General features: G+C 31.4%; 4 protein-coding genes and 1 pseudogene across 4 annotated transcripts; 1 reads left to right on the top strand and 4 right to left on the bottom strand.

Annotated features, from left to right (window-relative positions):
• Positions 1–497: 497 nt before the first annotated feature.
• LOC110226112 (transcription factor MYB23) lies at positions 498–3,537 on the bottom strand. Its single transcript, XM_021016734.1, has 3 exons — positions 3,180–3,537; positions 2,918–3,047; positions 498–2,154 (listed from the first exon to the last, which is right to left on the bottom strand). Exons 1-3 carry the CDS (start codon positions 3,310–3,312, stop codon positions 1,758–1,760), a joined length of 660 nt encoding a protein of 219 aa, XP_020872393.1. The 5' UTR covers positions 3,313–3,537; the 3' UTR covers positions 498–1,757.
• A 4,392-nt stretch (positions 3,538–7,929) lies between these two features.
• On the bottom strand, positions 7,930–10,054 carry LOC110226566 (annotated as a pseudogene).
• A 2,504-nt stretch (positions 10,055–12,558) lies between these two features.
• On the bottom strand, positions 12,559–14,442 carry LOC110226715. The gene has a single exon (XM_021019227.1). The coding sequence runs from the start codon at positions 14,367–14,369 to the stop codon at positions 12,594–12,596; it is 1,776 nt and encodes a 591-aa protein (XP_020874886.1). The 5' UTR covers positions 14,370–14,442; the 3' UTR covers positions 12,559–12,593.
• Positions 14,443–17,737: 3,295 nt separating this feature from the next.
• On the top strand, positions 17,738–20,519 carry LOC110226567 (RNA exonuclease 4). Its single transcript, XM_021018509.1, has 5 exons — positions 17,738–17,921; positions 18,016–18,146; positions 18,413–18,840; positions 19,264–19,344; positions 20,153–20,519. Exons 1-5 carry the CDS (start codon positions 17,738–17,740, stop codon positions 20,391–20,393), a joined length of 1,065 nt encoding a protein of 354 aa, XP_020874168.1. The 3' UTR covers positions 20,394–20,519.
• A 107-nt stretch (positions 20,520–20,626) lies between these two features.
• LOC110226867 (CASP-like protein 4A1) lies at positions 20,627–23,115 on the bottom strand. The gene is made up of 3 exons (XM_021019698.1): positions 22,458–23,115; positions 21,551–21,686; positions 20,627–21,014 (listed from the first exon to the last, which is right to left on the bottom strand). The coding sequence occupies exons 1-3, from the start codon at positions 22,973–22,975 to the stop codon at positions 20,820–20,822; spliced, it is 849 nt and encodes a 282-aa protein (XP_020875357.1). The 5' UTR covers positions 22,976–23,115; the 3' UTR covers positions 20,627–20,819.
• Positions 23,116–23,570: the final 455 nt, after the last annotated feature.

Below are 23,570 nucleotides of genomic sequence, written 5' to 3' on the forward strand. Positions count from 1 at the left end.
TTTTTTATGTTTTATGACCATTAGTATTCTGTAAATTGTTTTACTATTGGGCACATTATGTTTAGGTATATAGTTAATGATGTTTTTGTTTAGAAAAAACAAAAAAATTTAATGTTTTCTTAATCTGTGTGCAAAACTCTAAAATGACACTTTTTGTGAAACAGAGTGAGTAATTTTTAGACATAAATACGTTTTAATGATTTGGTTTACTTTTTTGTTGGAACAATTTATTAAGTCAACCAGAAAAATAATCTCTAACAGTCTTGGCTTCTTCAACTAACTTTCAAATTCCAACGTACGAGGTCTGGTCTTATCTACAGTATGAATATGTATATATATTAAATTCGTGATTAATCGTCATTAATTTCAGATTACAGTGCCAACTCTAACATTAGTCAATATAATTAATGTAATTAAGAGACACAAAGAGCCTAACCTGACAAGACCTCATTCATTTTTAAAAAATCTTTCAAGCGGGTGATACGTAGAAGGTAGAATCAAGGCTTGTAACAGCTGGATTATCTTGGTTGACCGTAATTATTGACTTAAAATGTTAAATTTTCCGACCTGTGGGCAAGCAAAGATTCTATTTTACTCTCCTTTTATCATTTTAGATTTTCTCACATGTAAAAATTGTTTAGCTATACCATTTGTTTAAATATGTTCGAGTACAACATACCATTATTAGAAAGATGCCAAACTAAGTGATATAAATTAGATATTGACAAACTATTATATAGGGTAGTCTGTATTTTCCACTACGCTAAAAATTAGGATTGATTTTTTTTTTTTTTTTGAAAAAACCCCTAATTGGATATAGAAACCAAGAGTTTTAGTACTTGGTGAAAAAGTACATGCGAGCAATTTATCTGGCCTTTCTGGACTTCATAGAAACTTATTCCGCTTCAGTAACCACATAGCCTTTCTCAACCGGTCTTTCCACAACAACTCCATCTGATTCTTAGGTTATTACTCTCTTTTTCATAACTTCCATGAACTTCTCCCCTCTCAAAAACTTGTCTGTTCCTCTTCAGAACTTGTCTGTTGTATTTAAAACCTTTTTGGTTTCTTTGTTTATGTGAGAATCTTAGATGTTATTTAAGTTTGATTTGGTTACATTGTCTGACTTGTAAATGGTTTTGGTTGCATTAGAGAATCTTGGTTTCAATTTGAGATACAAAACCAATTACAACCGGAAAAAAAACGAAATTATTATTTTGCCAACAAGTATATTTAATAGTCGTTAAATCAGTCATAAAATAGTCGGCAAATAGTCGCAAAATAGTCATCATAACTACACCAAACAAACTTCTATTCATCCGGTTTAATCGTAAACTAGTAGTAACATTTAATGACTATGTTACGTATATAATTACGACTATATTTACGACTATATGTTAAGCGTACTAGTCGTAACGTAATCATTAATTAACGTCTATCGATTTACGACTATAATTTTTAATTGTAATGTAAACCACCATTTAACGACTACTTGTGCAGTCGGAAAATCCATGTTTTCTTGTAGTAACTAACTTGTAAACTAATATGGGATTTAATTTGGTTACATTAGTGAAATAACCAAATAACTTTCTATAATTTTCTTATCAACTGATCATCCTTACTTTTACAAAAAAAATTACAAAAGCTACAAGAAAATATTGGAAAAAAAATTAATAGTATTCATATTCTTATTCTTGTTCATTATAATCTAATATTCGATAATTAATTACTTCTTTGAAGCTAATCATCAAAGATATTCAAAGGCAGTACCCATTAGTAAAATCCATCATAGTGAGTGAACTAAGCTCGAAGTCGTCTTCAAGAACCCAAAAGGTATCGAACAGATTTGGAACCGTAGCTGCAACTTCTACGTCAGTTGGTGTTGCGTGGACTGGTTTGGATTTTGGTTTGAGTTTGGATTCGTCAACTAAAGTGTCGAACCTGACAGTTGAAATTTTTTCACCGGAGATCTCTTGATGAGAGGAGGACGTTGTGGTTATAAGGGCCATAGACGGTGGAGACTCTGCGCCGCAAGCAGCTTTGACGGCAGTTGAATGATCTCCGAGACCAAGTTTCTTGCTGAGATGTGTGTTCCAATAATTCTTTACTTGGTTGTCTGTTCTTCCAGGAACTCTTTTTGCTATCAACGACCATCTAAATATTAAAAAAAAAATTACGATATTAGATTAATCTGCAATAATAATAAATAAATATTGTATATCTATTCGAATGTTTAATAAATATGTGGCAAAACTTTTGAAACAAGAAAGCTTGTAAAACGGAGTTAATGCTTATGCATGGACCTATATAGAGCAAGCATGTGTGTAATACATGTAGCCAGATTATATATGTTGTAGATGTTATATGAGCCATGTGTGTATATGCAGATGATCCATAAATGAATACAATTATGAGTCATTGTAAAGTTCGAAAAAGCATATTTTTTGAATAAAAACCTAGCTATACAAATTAATGGCCGAAAAAACAAAGGAGAGATCTAATATTTACGATCCCTTTTTTACTACTACTATTTTTGAATAACCATTATATGCTTGTGGACGTTTGTAAATAGATTAATAAAATAAACTTATATAATGTAACCTAATTGATATGTATATGAATGAATATAATACATGAGTTAAATATAAGTGATATATACATACACAATTAAACAATTTAGAGAGAGAATACCGTGAACTAAGGATCCAACAACAAAACATATATTATACAAATATAAATCATGAATTAGATATATGTGATATATAGCTAGCAAGCTGTACACATTTAAACAATTTAGAGATTCACGTGAATTCAGCACCGAACAACAAAACACATGATCTTACATATATAATATTATTAGAATTGTATAAAAAATTTAAGCAAGATAATCTCTGAATATATGGGAAAAAAAAACAACCTGTTGCCGAGGAGCTTGTGGAGTCTGATGATGAGATCTTCTTCTTGGTCAGTGAAATTGCCTCTGTTAACATTAGGGCTTAAGTAGTTCATCCATCTCAACCTACAGCTTTTCCCACATCTCTTGAGCCCTAATTATCATCAAAAGTTTCAATCTTTAGTACTAATTTTTATTGCTTATAACAAGAACAAGAGAAGTGAGAGAGCAAGAGCAAGTATACCAAAAGAAATAAGAGAGTAAAATATAGAGAGAGAATAAAGACCAGTTTTCTTGGCGATGCGGTTCCAGTGGCCTTGGCCATGAGTTCGGACATAATCCATGAGGATCTTGTCTTCTTCCACTGTCCATAAACCTTTCTTGTATTCATGTTCTTTTCCATCTCTTGTCATTCTCATCCTTCTTCACTTTTCTTGATCCCGAGGAGAGAGAGAGAGAGAGAGAGAGAGAGAGAGAGAGAGAGAGAGAGAGAGAGAGAGAGAGAGAGAGAGATATTGAAAGTGGCTGAGTCGGTGATGCATGTTTAGTCGAGCCCGACTCTCTATATATATTCCATGTGACGTATATATATTGTGTTTTGTATACATGTAAATGTGTGTACATATTACATATACGTAAGGACATGTTTGTTTTGTTTGCTGTTTTCTCTCCAAAAATCCGTATATGGTAAAGTCAATCCCAACATTCTTTTACCAATAAGTCAACCTTACGAAATTGATTTAACCATTTAAACGGGTGTAGATATATATAACATGTTATTCTTACAATATATATGCGAAAATTTCGTAAACTAATAATAAAGTATACTATTAGTTAGTTGTGGCAAAGTAAAAATATGTTTTTATCAAAAACGGAGGTAAATGATTTGTTTTTTTTTTCAAAGTGATTAGATAGATGGGGTTAGTAGGCAAACTATGTAAAGAATTGGAAGGGCTTGTTGACTCTCTATGTTGTTGGTTTTGGTTAAATAAGACTAAAAAAATGTGATCCGAATCCATAAGGTTACAATAAACTCAATATTCCTCAACTAATTATAGTTGAAAACGGTCTGCTAAGTTTCTATCTAGATTTTCTTATAAAAAAGATTCGGAAACGCTTTTGCCTAAAAATCTAAAATTTATTTGAGAGCAAAAACGTCTTCCTACGTAAAATTGTGGTGTGTTAACACCCGTTAGACTTAGAAAACAAAATGATTTATTTCATATTCCGAGTTTCAAATTTCTTGCTCATTATAATTACCCAAAAAATGAGAAATTAAATTAAATTTGTATTATATTTTTCTGAAAAACTAATTATATAAATAATTTTTTTTTTTTACATATGTTATACTCAAGCCTCACATTTTTTCATTTTAAATATATATTGTTAGTAAATACTAAATAGGTTCTGAAAGAAAAATCTGGGATTTATTTATAACCAAATTTATCCATATCTAATAAAGTATGCATGTAAAAACTGTAACAAGATATGTCTAGGTAGACATGTGTATATCCCAACTAACAAGTTAAGTAGAAGTGACAATTGAAAAAAAAAGTAAGGTAATTACTATTAGACACAATAATGTTCCCTTGGGATAGACAGATAGCATTTTTAACTTTTTATATTAATAACAAACATAGAAGATCCTCTGGCTCATCCAGCTAAAGCCATCTATAATGGAGCAACTGATCTTAAAATTATTATAATAATATTATATATATATATATATATATAATGATATTATATGAGGAGGTAAGAGAGACAGAGAGAAATGCTCAAGATCAGCTCAAGATCAGATCCAGCTCAAGATGAGATTTTGCTCAAATGCTCTACTGTTGGAGTTTTTTCTATTTTTTTTATTACTCAAGATCACTCCAGCAGTTGTGCCATTGCAGATGGCCTAAGCTTTATACAGTAAAACCTCTATAAATTAATACTCTATAAATTAATAATTTCTCTAAATTAATAAATTCTTCCAGTCCCGAGTTGGGACCAGTGTAAAATATGACATAAATCGATAAATTAATAAGATAATAATTATTTTGAAAATCTCATGTAAACATATGGTCCCATCTATATCATAAATTAATAATTGTATAAACTTATCAATATATATATAACTTAATATATATATATATATAGGATATAAACTTATATATATCATATATGAATTACTATAATATATATTCAAAATATTATATATAAATAGTTTAATGAAATATGAGTATTGTTCGGAAAAAAGTTTGTGTTGTTTTATAAACTCAATAATTGCTTCTCTACTTATAATTAGTTTATATAAGATATTCCTTAATTATAAAGGAAAAAAATTATTTTTAGATAGAAATTTTTTAATAAATTACAAAATTTGTAAAATCTCTCTATAAATTAATAATTATTAATTTATCGATAAATTAATACCTCTCTAAATTAATAAAATTTCGTGGTCCCAACATTATTAATTTATGGAGGTTTTACTATATGTCATGTGTGTAGATCATATGAGTATTAGTTTTTGGATCGGATCCCAATGGAGAGTGAATTAATTTGAATTCCATATATATAGTATGAATCAACTATTATCCATTCGAGCAATTGGAGATAGGTGATATGATAAAGGACTTCAAACTTGGTTCGCTTTGAGAAGCTGACTTCTTCTAAAAATCTCGGTTCTAATGTTTTAAATTTTTTCAAACCACCGTTGTACTTGTAAAAACGATATGTTTTTTTTTTTAATTTAATTTAACATTACATTAAAAAAAAATAGACAACTAAAAAAAGAGGTAATACATATATAGTCTGTATATAATAGTTTAGTTCACGAAATAGGAAAATACAACTTTAACAAAAAAAAAAAAAAGAAGTATAACATGCAAAATTTGGTATAAGAATAGTTACTATTCTCTTCAGCTGAATTTTTGCAAACAATGTTATCAGTTATAACTAAACTATAGAATTAAACATCTTTGATACAAAACATAAGTATCTGTGATACCTAACTCTAGACAGTAGTGTAGTATGATAATCACTACACTAAATATCTTATGTCGTGCATATGAATTATGTACGTTATAGATTATATATAGCTTCCACTTGATTTAGCCTACTTTATTAATTTTTATGGATAATTAATGATATAGGACCTATAGACCTTTTAATTCCAAACCTTATTTTCAGAACAACCCAACTAGTTGATGTTGATCATCTTATCTATTAACTACACTAACATTCATACATTGTATCGGTAAAGCCCTAGAGACTAAAATAAGCTATGCAATAATTGTCTTCATTCTCTACTTGTAGATTTTAACCTTGCATGGAATAAATGCGAGTTTTAATTTAAACTTTTTATCAGTGCGAATCTTTGAATTATTTAAATTTTAATAGATTTTACTATACACGTGTTCATTATCTTTCCATAATAGTAAATATTTTTTCACACTTTTCACTATAATTTTTCTTATTTTTTTCTATGATTCATTCGTCGTCTCCCAACATCTACTATCTTTTCACCTTATATTGACTCACATATAATATACTCACCTTATGAATTAGTTCTCAAGATAGATCGTATATATTTTCTCATTAATATCTTTCAATAATCAATTTTTTTTATAAGTTGCATGATCTCTTTATTAAAGTGAACATTAGAAAATATTGGGAGATATTTGTCATAATGATTCTTTGATCATGTTTGGTGCATGTAAAATTGTTTTATAGACAAAAAATCTCATATATAGTCTCCTTCTTATTCACAAACGTCGGATTTCAACATCAAATTTTTCGCTTTATCTTAACCGTTTGAAAAATACAAAAAACAAATTAACACATATAATTTGAAGTATATTATGATTTTATATAGTATTCTTAATGTTGATTTTTGTAAAATTCGTAACTTACAAACTCAAATAAATCATTATAATTTTAAAATATTTTTTTTAATTCTTAATTTTTACTTCTAATTAAAAACTCTTCAATATACCATTACTATTCTAATTTCCAAATAGCATTCACAAATATCATTATTACACAGTTTCCTATTCGATTGAAATATTTTATTTTTATTTGTAATGTTTAGAATAGTTTTTGTTTTATTTCAAATCCTTAAATTTTTTATCTATGTTAAAATTTCATAAACACTGATTAATATTTAGTTTTTATTTTTTAGGTATTCATTTGATTTTTTTAAAACCACCACTTTTTAATTAGAAAACACTGATAATATAGAAAATTTTATTAATGTAACTATTTATATTATATTAAAATTATAAATAATAATATATACTCAAAATTTTATTAATTTAACTATTTATATTATATTATGACTATAAATAATAATATGTACTCAGTCGTTCTTATTTCTAATCAGAATCATGAATTGATATTTTAACATGAAAAGTATTTTTTTTTTAATTTTAAATGTGTATTTTTCAGAAATAAATTAATTTATTTTCAGTAAAAACCTTTAAATTTAGTATAGTTTAAGTTTTATTTTTTTATTCTACTATATAATTGTAACTCTTAAAAATGATTGTTCTATCATTAAAATATATGATAAACCTTATTTTTATATCTCTAGCCATTTAGGAATATTCTCATTATATGTTAAGATATAGTTATTTAATTTTATATTTATCCAATCGCTATTCAAAAATTTCATATTTTGTGTTATAATTTTTTTTTTTTGTTTTTTTATTATCTAATTTATTTTTTGTAAATTATTCTTTTTGTTTAATGAAATATAATAATATAAATTATAAAATGTGTGAATTAATTATAGTTTTAATATTTTTTGTTTTAAAATAAAATATGTGGAGCCCACACAAAATTAAAATAAGATGGCTTGGATGATGATGTGGACACTCTAGATGGAGAGACAATTCTCTCATTATATGTATAGATTAAGATATTTTATTTACCATGTTACTCATCAGTTGTTAGTATTGTCAATTGTGCACAATAATACTTATAGTGTAACAAGTTGTTATTTAATTATGTGTTACAGTTACTTTCAAACATAAATGGAATAATTTACTAGCTTTTTTTTTTTTTTTTTTTTTGTGCAAAATGATCTCTTCATTAACTTAGAACCTCAAAAGAGGAATGTTCATACAACTTAAAAGTGAAACAATACATGAAAGATAAAGATAGAGACTCAATGAGTTTTCCAAGGAGATGCGCAACTTCAAAAAGCTTGCAATGGTTGAAAGGTCTTTTGATGTCTTGAAGGATTCAAGCTTGAAGACGAGCTTCGAGAAATCCCCGACCAACAAGTGGTCATAAATAGCTCGCGCGAATAACGCATAAGAGCTTTTGTTAAATTGCTCCACGGAGGAGGCTAAGGTTCGAGACGGTTTCAAAATGCCGGTAAAGGTTTGCGGGAATATTTTCTCCATGGTGGAGTAGGTTTGCAAGATTCGCCAAAAGTAATCACAAGACCAAAACACAGATAATATTGTGAGACTAGAATGTAGTCCTTGTCCATTCAAGCCTAAGCAATAAGAATCTGATTTAAGAGAACTTGAGAAATTGTTAGATTGAACATACGGAGGCGGTTTCTCCAAAATGGTTCGAGAGTGTTGAGATGCATCGCCCAATAAACTTGAGGCTAGATAATTAAGCTTGAACTTGGACAGTTTACCATTCGATCTATGATCTCCTAACAGTGGAGAAGCGTGACCAGACTCACGCCATCTATGGATCAAGTGTGGAACTAATCCAAAAAGCTTCTAAGATGAAATTGCATCGGATAGCAACAAAACTTCTAATTCCAACAGGTTTCGTAATTGACAGTGGCAAATCCAGCCTAAAGATGTCACTACTACCCTAACATGGAGTCCTCTACCAATCGTAATCGAGTAGTAAATCTTTAGAACTGAACCTGATAAGATGATGAAGTGCACAGACCTGGGAATTGAATGAGGAGCCTTAAGACAGCTTTGGGAATCGTCGTGCGCCGTCGACGAACTCACCGGACAAAGCGCAACTGACGGTCCAAGAGATTCTCTTGCCATCAACGAAATCCGGTGAGTATAAACTGTTTGAGACTGTGGTGATGGTCCAGATCTAGAGCTAAAAGGCTCTGATTTTTGCAAAGAGGCGCAGATGGGTTGAAAAGAAACTTCTCCCGATTTGAACCTCTGCAATGAGAAAACCGAAGAAGCAAACTCGCCGAGAAGATCCACCGGAAAAGAAGGGAGGGGAAAGAGAGGCTGAAGCTGAAGCATGACGAAAACAGAGATTGGAGATCTCGACGAAACTTTGATGGAACTGAAAACCGAAGAAAGCAAGCTCAAAAGACAGAGGAGACGACGAAGAGAAGAAGCATAAGATCCAGCGACGTCGACCAGAGCCGACGCCGCCGGAAAACAGGTTCTCGGAGATTGTGCCAGAGAGCAAACGGCTATGGCGAACTCTCAAGAAGATATACAATAATTTGTTTTGTTTGGAATAATTTACTAGCTATAAATGTGCTTTTTAATAAATGTAAATTTATAGATTTGATAAAATGAATATTTTTGGTGTATAAATTAATATTATTTTTTAGTTTGTAATCTTTATTAATGATTTTATATTTGTTTAAATTCTGTGTATTTTGCCAATTTTAAACTTAATTTGATATTAAAAATAGTATTATGCATTTAATATATATATATATATATACAGTATAAACTTATGCTTTAAAATATTTAAATAGTTCATTAAAATTACATTGGAATATATTTTCATTAAAATAAAAAATAAATGCTAGTATTTTCTATATATTTTGTCTAAAAATATTTCAATAAATTTGATGAGAGAAATGTCTCCAAAAATAAGTACAGTCTTTAATTAAACCCCAAGTTTTAATGGAGGTGATCTCACAAAACCAAGTTCATGATTCATGAGGCTGCCTAGAGCTTCAAGTGAACTTTGTTTGCGCTAATAAGCTTGGTAGGTATGTTGGGAGATGTTACTCAGGCAGTGAACATGTGGTATAAACATTGGGAGTCTGATATTCAGAGTGAAACCAAGTGGTTTTGTCACACCTAGTAAAGTTGGAATTCCAGAGAAATTCAAATGTGTGCAAACAAGAAAATTTCCCTTGATTATCTGATCTCCCGAGATTGATGAGCTAAGAGCTAAGAGCTTCCAAACATACTTTGTATGCGGACTAAGCATCATACATGGGATGAGATACTTTTCTCATAGATGGTAAAACGAGCTACCAAGTGTCGTTAGCTCAACTGGTAAAGATCCTAGACGAAGCTTAGAGATCACCGGTTCGAGTGACGCTTGGGACGAAACTAATATTAAATGATGTGGTTTCGGATTTGGAGGGATTACGGACTTTGACTCAGAACCTCATGGTTTTCAAAAAAATAAAAATAAATAACGAGCTACCAAGGTTCAACTTTCGTATTCTTGACTTGTTACCTTGGCTAGCATATTGGTTAGTATACTTTTGATCTCATACAAGGAACCCAGAGTGGTTAGTATACTTTTGAGGATGAGATCCGATACTAACAACTATATTGGCAAATGGCAACAAGGCTGATACAAAAAAATTATATATATGGTATAGATTATTTTGATACAGATACTTAACTTACAACGCTGCATTGATTATGGTACTAGAAGTTGTTATATAACTATGTAAGGTTAGGAAAAGAAGGCAACCATATATCATTAGCATAGTCAAACACACAACACGCTATTGTCTAACCAAGCCGTTGGCAATCGACATGTTTTATTTACAATCACACATTGATTTTATTTGGAATTTATTTTATGTAAATGTTCACGTGCATTTTCTTCATACATTGAATAATTAATTAATTTATTTATTGTGTACTCCAAATAAAGAGGAGGTTTCCTAATCATTGATTTGTCGATCGAAAGTGGTTAGGCTATAAATAGAAATCCACTTACAAAAGGCCAAGACTCTTTACCCCACAAATTTTAATTGTCAAATTATGTTTCTATATTTTTCTTACGGCAATTTGATTAGTAAATGCAGATATATATAATTTGTGAAGGTTTTGACATGTTCGGTTACAAAATTGTGTAATAATCTAGTCAAATAATGCTACAGATTTTAGAGAATGGGAAATTATCTTCATTTTACCATTGCGTTTTGTTTTCTATGGATTGTGAACTCTGTCTGACTACTTAATTCTGCCGACGTAGTAAATTCTTAAACCAGCTTAGTAACGATTTTTGCTGCTAGATACAGTTAGTCAGTGTTATTCTTTAGCTTACTAGGATTTATAAATCCTAGTACACGCAGAACAAGATCTTAATTTATTATTTTATATATGGTGATTTGTTATTTAATAGGATTTAAAATTTTGATTAAAAAATATGTTTCTTCTTTTATGTCAAAGAAATATGTTTCTATTTACTGTATTTATATTAAAAGTAACATCGTTAAAGGTTATAAATATAGTTTTTCGGTTATTGTAATTTTCGTTATAATATTTTTTTTTTACTTTTTAACGCTATACAGTTATTTATCATATAACTAAGATATTTGATTATCGTATTTTGTGTTTATCTTTTTGTATATTTGAATTTTCTAAACCCACTCAACTTTAGATTTTCGAAAATAGAAGCATTTCTAGTTCTTGCACTCAGTCATATGTAAGAGATCATGTCATTTTTTGAACACAAAAACGCTAACCAAATAATTTACTGCTTCCTAAAAATGTTTGTTGATGGGAGCAAACTTTAGAAGTGTTTTTTGAACCTTCTAGACCTAGACGATTTTAAATTTTTGAAATCCAAAGGAGTCTAACGCATGCACATTCATCAACAAATTTTAGACATCTCCATCGCAAGCTCACACATCACTATCGCCACTGCCACCCTCTCACGTTAATTTTAGTTTTATACTCAAGAGTTCATTTATTTTAGGGAAATTGTTTCGATTTCTCAACAAATCAATACACAAATCCAAACCTCATCATTATAAAACAAATTGTATCCGATTCAGTTTGGTTTCCACTATACTCAACTCAGGTCCAATATACTTCGCTATTGGCTACCTAAATAAAAACCAACCAATGTCTAAAAACTTTGTGTTTGGTTTTGGTTTAAATTTCGATTGAGAAAATGTAAAAAAAAAAAAATATCAACTGTTAAAAAAGTGTCAAAAAATTTCAACTCTGCCTCGGATAAAATATACGATAAGATAAGCCTCAAAAATATCGTGTCTTATTTTTGAGTTTTGTTTTTTTAATCAAAACGATGTCGTTTAGTATTTTAGCATAGAATCTCAACGAAATTTAACTACATTAGTTTATTTCGTTAGTCAACTTAACGAATTTCAAAAATCAACCAAAATTAGCGATTAGAAATTAAAGTTAATTTAAATTAACGATTAAATTAAAATATTAATAAAAATTGAGGAATTATTTTATCCGAAACAAACTTAAGATTTGTTTTAATATTTTTTATATCATGATATTTTTTATATTTTCCCAATTTCGATTACGTTTGATTCACTTTACGTTTATTTTCACGCGCTTAAGTGTGGTCAATATGGTTTTTCTGTTCGAGTACACTAACTCATGTGGTTGAAACAAAATGGTTTTAACTTTTTATAACATATGTAATTCTGACATAGTCACATGTACTTCAACTTTTGTATACTCTTGATTCTGATGCCAACTGATGATGTAATAATATGTTAAAAAGAAGGATCATATATAGATGATATCATTCAATATCTTATACTATCGTACACGAGAGTTTCTCCTTTCCATAAACATAACAGAGAACAAACATAACTATTATCATAGTCTACGCTCACTACCAAAAATGGTCCCTCGCAACGAAAGCCACACTTGTAGCATCCTGGTCGATTTATACCATTCAAAGCCACTTCCCATTTCTTTTTATTGAACTCAAAATGTAGTCGAGGCTTCACATACCTGAAATCTCCTAGTACACACTCGATATGAGTAGTCGAACCAGAGCTTTCGCAAGTGTAAAATATTATGTTTTGATCCATTTCTCTCTCACATATCTCGCACCAATAACTACCGGCGATGTCCTTGTCTCCATCGTAGCATAGTTTAAGAGGATGTCTATCGTATTTATACCTTACCGTAGGTGGTAAAGTAGCACACTTGAAATCCAAAACAAAATCGCAATCTATACAAGTCAAAACATAATCCGACTCTTGCTTGCAAGTGACACATACCTTGCTATGTGGTGAAGTCTGGAACAAAGGATGCGGGTGACACTCGTAGAAAAATGGTTCGGATACTGAACCGCATCGTACATCTAATTTGATATTGCAACATTCATACCTGAAACCACTACAGAGTCGGCGACAAGCAGAGCATAAGAAAACTCCACGAAGCATCGGAAAATCCATGACTATGTTGTCATCAGGGTATAGAGTAAGTTGATGATTGTGTAGTACATGTCGCTTCTTTCGAGGAAGGTTAGCACACGTTTTATGAAGAATGAAATCATCGCATTGCATACAACTATAGAATGTGTTTGAGTAGACAGGACGGACACATGCTCTGCATCGAATATTTTCATCACGGATATTAGTAAGACCATCCTCAAGCCTTAGATCATGCTCTCGATGACTAAAGTGATTTATTACTCCATCACTCACAATCCTATACGGTTCTTCACATTCTTCGATTTCTTCAGGCTCATCCTCAAGTTCTCGTCCATCCCACACATCCCTCCTTGTGGCACATCTAGAATGAACTGCATAATCCGAACAAATCGAGCAAGAATAAGCCCCATATCTCCCATCAATTCTTCTTCGACAAACTCCACATTTCCAATCTCCAAAACCAAGAAAATAAGTGCGAGAGATACGATGTTCATGACGTATAATGCTAATGACGCGTGGTAAGTAGATACAACTTTCATGGATCATAAAATCACATTGAGGACAAACGTAAGGAGATCGATCGGATTCAAGACCACAAGCATTACAAGTGAAGCGTATAAGCCTTGGCATGAGAGTGAGTGTATGTTCATGACCTTTCGAGAAGTTAACAACTAGCGAAAGCGGGTTTCGAGCACAATAAAGATCCAAACTGAAGTCACATATGGAACAATGATATACTAATTTTCCAACCTTTTCTCCACATAGACGACATTTGTCATCTTCAACTTGTTGAGGTAAGCCATGTGTTAGGAGCGTTAGAGGATGTCTCAGGTGAGAAGGATGGTTAATCTCTGGTGATGACTCAGCACATTCTTTGTGGACCGTGAAGCCGCAAGTCTCGCAGTTATAGCCATCGAGACCGTTTTCTCGAAGTTCGGGGCATCCGTCGCATTGACCAGTGCTGCTATAGTGGCTGTGTAAAGGATGTTCGTGAAATGGAAGCATCAGAGAAGGTCCCATGATCTGGTCAAACACCATGGATGGGGTTAATGATCCATCATCATCATCATAGGAATATGCTTGATTTTCTTCATATGTAGGTGATGATACGTCAGAGAGCTCCTCAACAAGGACCATTTTTGTGAATTTGACGAACTAATTCTTTTAGGCTGTTTTTGTTGTCGTTGGATATATGAATTGGGAAAGAAATAAAGGAATTAACGAGAAGAAAACAATATAGCCGTTGTCAAGGAATTAGTTTTTTACATGAACCTTTTTCGTTTTTTGAGGTTATGTCCCCTAATCTTATACATTTAAGATTCGAATCTTTGGGTTACAGTGCTTGTAGAGCTGCAAAAGTTTGGTAAGTGTGCTTGTAAATTAATAATTAATTCTTTTTGAGAAGATAGCTAAGAAAATCCAAACTTCAATAAATAGTGCTTGTTTTTTTTTTCTTTTTAAAAAGGCAAATGGTTTGAAAAGCTAAACTTTTTTTAATAATATTCAAATATTAATATATGCTTTATATTCTTGAATCGTATTGGATTGCCGCATTATTATTTATTTCTTCTGTACTATTTGCATTCTCAACTTTTTCATAATTACTTTTTCGACTCTTCAAATAACACCAAAAAAAAGATTATTCTTGATAAAACTACATAATTGTTTATCTAGATAATTTCGTTTGGTAAACAAAGTGAAAAAAAAGCAATCCCAGATTACCGGAATCAGAAGTTTTTACCAAATATTGAACAAAGATAAAAATTCAAAGTTTCTTTGAAGGATAAGTTTCCAACTAAAAAGCTTGATGGTTTTCTTTGGTCAAAGAGGCATCATTTTATCTTTTTTCTAAGATTTTTCTAAAGTTTCCATCTTTTCTTCTTTTTGTTTTTTAACTTGCAATTTAAATCTTTCCTTTGATTCCATTTCGCAGACGAAAACAAAAGAGGACAATCCCATGATGTCCATGTTATTCCCTAAGTACATTTACTTTAAATAGTGGTATAGAAGGTTTGACTGTCCCATGGTGTCTTCATGTTAATTGGATTCTCGGTGTGAATTAAACTTAAATACATATTCCGTATGTATGATTCATTTACACAGTCTCTAAATCTCTGAAAGCTTAAACTAAGAATAAAAGAACTTTCAAATTAATATAGCATCTCCTTTTATGCTATGATATATTTGTAATTGAACATTGTCATTCGGAATTATTCATGTCAATCAAAAAAGTGTTATGGAGACTGCCCCAAATTTTCTATCTTATAAGATTTGATTAGATGATGCAGAATATTTATAAACCGAATCTCATTTCGGTTAAGTGAGCTAGGTTTTGTTTTGGTAGGATGAGTCCAATTCGGGCTCATACTATACAGCAACTGGGTCAAACTATGAAACAAAAGATTTGTCCACACGATTTAGTATGCTAACAAATGAAATATAATGTGCACTCTAAAAGATTTATCTATCATTTATTGGAGCAAAGAGTTGTAGCTTCTAGATGTGAAAGTTTGCGTACCGATTTTTACAGAATTTAGTGAAAAAGCTAAATGAAAATAATTTAGTAATTGTACAGAATTTTTTTTTTCCCACTGATGTGATATATGTTTACTAAAATAAAAGATCTTTCATATTTTTTATTTCTTTTTGTCTGAGACATAATATAGCAATTGTGAGTAATATCTAAAATATATTATAATTGTGTTCAAAGTTTTTGTTTGACCATAGAAATAGGAAAAGTTTTGAGTGCATATACTTGGTGAGTTGGTGTTATACCACAGTGGACCCTTTACATTCTCGTTTTTTTTATATAAAATGTTCATGAATATTTCTCCTTTTTGAAGGAATTTGTTACAAAATCTAGAATATTTTTGGAGCAGAAATACAAACATATATAGAATCTTGACTTGGCCCCCACATATCGGTCAAAGGATAGTCTTTCTGCTTGGATTGTAAGACTTAGAAAAGTCAAACCCCAAGTGAATCTCTTAGAAGAATGTAGAAAAATTTCGAATGTTGAAACCATGATAACATTTAATATAGTACTCTGGTTCACTATATGAAAATGAATCTTAATGGCAATTGTGATATTACTACGTAAATGATATACAAATGACTGGATGAGTATGTCTAGAGCAATGAGAATAAAGTGTCCACGCTAAACGCAAAACTTGAAACACAAAAAGATTATACCAACCATTATCTTCAGCATACATAGATAAGTGAATTTGCATGAGCCATGAATAGTAACATTGTATTGTAAGTTTCTTTTTGAGTGCTCTTAACACATGAAAAGAGAAAAAATATACTTCTTCTGTTCCTTATTATTATATATTTTAGATAAAAGCACAAAAATTTAAAAACAATAAAAAAAATTGATCATTTAATTCAACTAATACAAAAAATACTGCATAATTTAAATAATCATTAACTATTAAATTAATATAAATTATTCCTAGAAATTAGAGAAAATCTAATAAAATGGAACAAAATAAAAAGCTTAAAACATCATATATATTGGGACATAGGGACTATAGTTAAATTGGATTTGAATTAGAATAAAAATTAATAATATTAGACAAATTTGAGTAATGCTCATGCAAAATTTTTGGATATAGATATATTTGAATAATGCTCATGTAATTTTTTTGATATATATATTTGAACAATGCTCATGCAAAATTTTAAGCTTTTCCATAGACTAAGGTAAGAAATTTTCTTATTTGAACTTATAGATATTGTATCATGGAATGCAACTTGAGTAAATTCATCTTGTCGATCTCTTTTTATAGGAAAGATTCATAAAACTACACCAACATGAGTGAATTTTTTTAGGTACCTAAAAAGTTGAAGTAGTTTTAGAAATAGCTAAACGCTCAATGTCCAACGAAGCTCAATAACGTACGATTCGAAGTTTCGAACTGTCTTCGTATCTGGATCTTATATAATAGAACCATGAGATTGGAACCACACCAGAGAAAGGCATCTCCTTTTTTTATTTTATTTTAAACCCTAAAAACCTCAAAAGTGGTCTATGTTAGAATACTTAGGGAATCATCTAACTTCGCCTTTATTTTTGTTTTTTTGGTTCTTTTATGCCCCATGATTTGCCTATATAAGCACACATGCACTCTCATATATTCTCAAATCTCATACAGATCGACATTAAAAAAAAAAAAAGAGAATAAACCTGTTTAATCAAATTCTCCTAACTAAAAATATTTGAGGTTACTGTTATTTATACTATGGACTACAGATTGTCAATGGAGTCCTCAGAAACCCTAAGGTATTTATATTATTGCAATATTTTTGTTTCTTTTGATCATATAACTATATCACGATTGGTCTAAATAAGTTTTATTATGTACCATCGACATCTAATGATATTATTGTATGTATGCATAAGACTCTTTGGAACATGAACAATACATAATCAATTCTTAACTAGTAAAACTTGTAAATTAATAATGTAGTGAGAAATCATACCTAAAATGTTTATGAAAGAAATGATGATTAAAAACATATGGGATACATGCAGGAACAAATGTGGAGGGTGTTATAGGCAATTCAACAAAAAGGAGCACTTGGTGGAACACATGAGGATCTCTTATCATTCGGTTCATGAACCTACTTGTGGTATTTGCAACAAACATTGCCGATCTTTTGACTCCCTCCGTGAACATCTCATTGGTATATATCTCCGGGCCTGATCTCTACCCTCTAGTTTATAGCTTGTCTTTCATTTCCTTTTTTCTCATTTCATTTTGGATTATATCGTATGTAGGGCCATTGCCGAAACAAGAATGTAAGAACATTTTCAGCTTCCGCGGCTGCAGATTCTGTCTTACCATCCTCGAAAGCCCCAACGCTCGTAGGATCCATCAAGAGAGATGCCAACTCTCAAACATCAATTCTGTAATTATAATCTTCCCATGTCTTAATTCATTCAAACCTAAAATCAAATTTGTGTTTGTGTTTACTTAGCGCAAATTATGCTTACATGTGAAAATAATATTTCAAAATTCTTTTTAAAATATGTTTTTTCATAAAGATTTTTTGAATTTGTAAACGAACTCTTCTTACATAAAAATCTTTATCAAAACACTAAAACGTCTTGTTTAAGAAAATTGCATTAGTATTAAACATAAATGCATATAGACAATCTAATCTTTATATTTTAGGGATTAGTGACTCGTATGGTGGCCTTAGGCCTAAGAGACAACCCTACAATCGACTACATGTCTTCAAGGTCACCGCGAGTGGTCGCACTCTCATGCAAGATGGTTGGAGGAGGCAGTGACGGATCGCTTGACTTATGCGGAAGGGTTTGCATTACGGATGAGAACGAAAACATTGTATTCCACACGTATGTGAAGCCAACGATACCCGTAACGAATTATAGGTATGAGACGACAGGGATACGACCTGAGAATCTAAGGGACGCAATGCCATTGAAGCACGCACAGAGAAAGATTCAAGAGTTTCTTTGTAATGGAGAACCAATGTGGAAGATTCGTCCAAGAAATGGGAAAGCAAGGATTCTCGTCGGACATGGACTTGATAACCATCTTGACTCTCTTCAACTTGAATATTCTTCCTCCATGATAAGGTAAATAAATATACTTTTACTAGAAACGCTACTTTTTTAAGCTATATAATGTTTGGTTTTTAGTCCATCTATGATCATAAATAATACTTAAAAGTGAACTAAAAAAAAGATGTGATAAGAAATATATTGACCGTTTCTACCCTTTATCAAAAGAAAGAAAAAAAGATATTGACCATCTTCAACTTGAGTATCATTCTTTTCTTGTCATGGTAAGTAATTAATTTTTTAAAATTAAATTAACTATATTTTTTGCTATAGTGAAATTCATATAGATGATCACAATACATAATCACTATTAAAAATTGTAAATCAAGATAAAAAGAAAATTTTGTGTTTTCCTAACCACTTTTTTTTATATACAATTCATATGTATATAATGGGAATTTTATACAATTTATAACAATTATTTTTTGTTGTTAATAGAGATACTGCGGAATACCCTCCATTGATGAAATCAAGCAAGCTAAGTAACTCTCTCAAGTACTTAACCCAAGCCTATCTCGGGTAATATTTTAATTACATTTCCATAGTTTACAAATTGACATTCGTCATTGGATATCATAAATTATTGAAAATCTATTTGATCAGAATTTTAAATGTTCCATGATGATTTGAACAATATTCAACTTGAAAACAAATAGTTCATCTACTAAACCATGCATATATTATACGTTTCAAAAACAAACAAATCGTGTGTGATATTCGGACGCAACAACTATAAGCTAGTAAAGAAGGTATCCGACTTTTGACATGATTAAAAGTTATTAATCACTGTAGAAAGTACGACATGCTTTATGCTTATTAGCTTAAAAAGTTACTTAAAAATTGGAATAAAATCAACCGATGATAACCCTAGGAATATCTCGTCCGATCCATATCAAAGTTCGATTTGTCTGTCTCTACTCTCTACCTCATATTTTATATTATTGATTCATAACCAAAAGTTTCGTACATGTGTTCCCCTCCTACCTATAAGGTTTTTCTAAAATACTTTCATAAACAAATTGCAAAATTAATTTATTAATTTTTCTAAGAAATAGAAATCTTTTAACTCAGATTGTTGGGGAAAAAATAATTAAATCTCAACGAAAAATAGTCGAATCTTTCAAACTAAAGAAATACGCTATTTTGTTTACGTTAGTGTCAATGATTTCGTTTTTAGAGGTTAAAACGAGCATTTATAATTTATATAATTAAGGGTTTAGTTTAACAGGTCATAATGTTAAGTTTGTTTTGGATTAGAGTTCAGAATTTACAATTTATGATTTCTAATTTAAAATAATAATTTAATTACTGCTCTTCTTAATTATAGGTATGATATTCATGTGGGAATACAAGATCCTTATGAGGACTGCGTCGCAACAATGAGGCTATACACAAGAATGCGATATCAGAAACACAGGGCCGAGGCCTATCCGCTGGCCTCTGACACGCAGAACCGCAATAACTTTGCGGCGTGGAGGCAGAATGAACTAGAGAGGATGTCTCCAGAGGAGTTGCTCGACCTTTCACGTTCAGACTATTACTGCTGGTGCTTGGACTCGAATGCTTGAAAAAGAAAATTATACTGATGGTGCTTGATCATCTCTGAAAATAATATGCAAAGATATATTTAGTATAGTATAATTCAAAATCGAATAAAAATTGTTCTTTATTAGTGATTGTGGTGGTAATTTGGCATTCTCACTCATGCATTTCATACACACGGCTGTGTAAGTGTAACAAAATTACTATGTAGGTTCTTGCATTGTTATTACTTTAGTAAGAAAATAATGTCAATACTGACTTATGATAAAAAGTGAAATGTATAAACGAGCATCCACACCATCTTTTTACAAGATGGAATATTATTGTTCACCATATAAAATAAAAGTTTCTTTTAAAAATCAGAAACTGGGCCCGTTTAGCTAGGGTCAATGATACAACTTGGAGAGTCGAACAAAATGAGACTGTTTGTCTCGAGCTTGCGCTTGTTTGGTTTAGATGGACCGGAGTGCACATAGAGCATAACCGGAAGCCAATGAGCAGAAGGCAAATGCGACAAAGGAGACGTAAGACAGTGAGACAGATGCTCTAGCTAAGTCTGGGAACTTGTCTGCTCCCCAGTTTGATTGCCAATCGTCTACACGGATTGAAGCTGAAGTCGAAGCCGATGCAAGAAGATAAGCTAGCATCTGCAACATCCAAAATCATTTTAGCGGGAATACAGTTGAATTCAAATGCCAAAGACTATAAGCCATAGCCGCATTAAAACTTTAATAAATCCAGTAGAGATGTAGCATGAATGATATGTCATCAAACAGAGACGAATACTAAAGTATATACAAGAATCAGAGAGATTTAGCTCAAATGATGAAACCGATCACATCTTTAGCTATAAATTTTCAGACTTTAAGCATCTTGCGATGTTTTATTCTTTGAAATACCATGGTATCCTTCGTTTAGTTCTCTTGAAATGGAGAAGAATAGGTAAGGTAACACCAAAACAGTACTTTGGCCTGAAACGAAGCGTGTTTGCAACAAAACAGATGATGAAAGTGACATAATAGGATCGATTTGACAAGGATGAAGCCTATCGGAATTCAGAAAAGACCAATGGGAATCACTAAAAAATCTGGTCTCATCTTTTCTTTAGTTATATCGCATCAAAGTTTCAAGCTATGATACAAAAGAACAGAGCTTCAATCATAGAGAGGCAGAAAGAACATACTTGATCAAGACCAAATTCCAAGAAATGCCGTAGGTTATGTCGTGATCTCCGGATGCTAGTAGATAAAAGGTATACAAGATCACATATCATAAAACCTGAGTAGACAAAACCAATCACATTCGCAGCCAAACAGAACCTGCAACCAAAAAAAAATAAACAGAAAACAAATCACGCCCAAGAAAACATTTACCAGTTAATATAGTAATCTAAAGAACAGGTCATTAGATAACTTCATTAGCTTAAACGACTTCCATGGCTAATTTCAAGAGAAAGCTTCAAATTCCACACAATGACTAAAACCAAATCAGAGTCATCTAACCCTAACTATTTGACCTCAGATGAAAATCAATCCTAAACTAAGTCTTATATTCCTGGTCAGTTGATAACATCATTTTAGTTTTAAACAATTTGCACAGCTAGTTCCCAGGTAAAAACTATATATATGTCACACAATTATTAGCCCAAATCAAAGTCATCTACCAAAGAAGACTTTGAGCTTAGACGAAAACCAAACCTAAACATAGTCTTAGAGGTACTAACATATCAATCTAAGAACCATTTAAAGCTGATTCTCCTCCAAAACATTTTCAAAAATGACAAGAATCAATAAACTCAAGAAAAAATTTACAAGAAAGCTTTAGGATTTTCAAAAGTAATCTAAAGACAAGCTACTATAATTAAGCTAGAACAAGTCACTACATAATCTAACGACTTCCACAGTAAATTTCAAGAGAAATTCTTCAAACTCCACATAATGTTTAGACCAAGTCAGAGTCATCTAACAAACCAAAACAAAACAGTCTCTAGGAACCATCTTCAGATATCTAAACATACTTGATCTTCAGATACTTCTTGAACATCAAATATGTAAATAGTGAAGCCTAAAAGAAAAGTTAGAAACTTTAACCTGAATTCTTTGTAATTGTAGAAAGAATCACGAGCCCATCCTTTATCTCTATCAGAAACCATAACAGAGAAGGAAACAAGACACGAAACAAACGCAGTAACCCTAAATCCAAGCAAAGCTTTCCTAATAAAACTTGCCCATTTCGATTCACGCGGAGTAGAAGAAGAAGAAAAGCTTGCCGGTCTCAATTGTCTCCTACTCTCGCTGACTTTCTTCTCCTCATCTCCGTTAGTAACCCTAAAAGGAGCCTCTGTCTTTGACACAACAGAAGGAGTTGGAATAATCGTGTGAGGAGAAGATCCATGGCTATCGGGGATTGAAGAGAGCGTTGGTGAATCTGGAGGTGGTGACTCAATTGTTGTTTGTGGTAATGAATGAAGTGATGATCTTGAAGACATCTCGAGGTTGAGATTGTTGATTTGTGAACGTGATTGAGAAGACTGGTTTTGTTCGTCTTGTTGATTCTTCTTCTTCTTCGTCTCCTTGTGAAATTTCTGAGTTTTTTCTGATTCTTCCATTTTTGTTGATATTTTTTGGTTTTAAATTAATTTAATTTTGTTTGACAGCGGAAGTGATGAAGTAAGCTCTTCTTCTTCCACTGTCTCCTCTGGTCAATGGACTCAAATGGGGAAGAAGACTAGAGAGTTGTACTTTTAAATATAAGTGTTTGCAAAAAAGGACTTAGATTCATTCTTTTCTTGCACTTTTTACCTAAACTATTGTTTATAATCCCATTAACTTTTCTTTGATCTTTTTTGTCTTATTTATTGGTAACAGTGATTAAAAATGAAATAAAAACCGGGTTTTAAAAATGAATATGGTGGAAGCCCCCTTGGCCCATTGGTTGATTAAAGGTTGATTAATGCTTCTACACTAAGAGGTCTGGGTTCGAGTCCCAGATATTGCGATTTATTAACAAATTTGCAGATTAATAGAATCAATCAACTCAAGAATCAATAGAGGCAAGTATGCAAGAGATCTCCAGCGATGTACAATTATAGCCGTGTGCCAGGATTCTACGCAGAGAAGGAAGTGTCGTCAGATCGTGTATCATTGAAGGTATTCATCAAGATCATGAAGAAGGAAGTGTAGTCTGTCGTGGATCTACTAAAG

Source organism: Arabidopsis lyrata, assembly GCF_000004255.2.
Source record: "Arabidopsis lyrata subsp. lyrata unplaced genomic scaffold ARALYscaffold_7, whole genome shotgun sequence".
Taxonomy (NCBI): Eukaryota; Viridiplantae; Streptophyta; class Magnoliopsida; order Brassicales; family Brassicaceae; genus Arabidopsis; species Arabidopsis lyrata.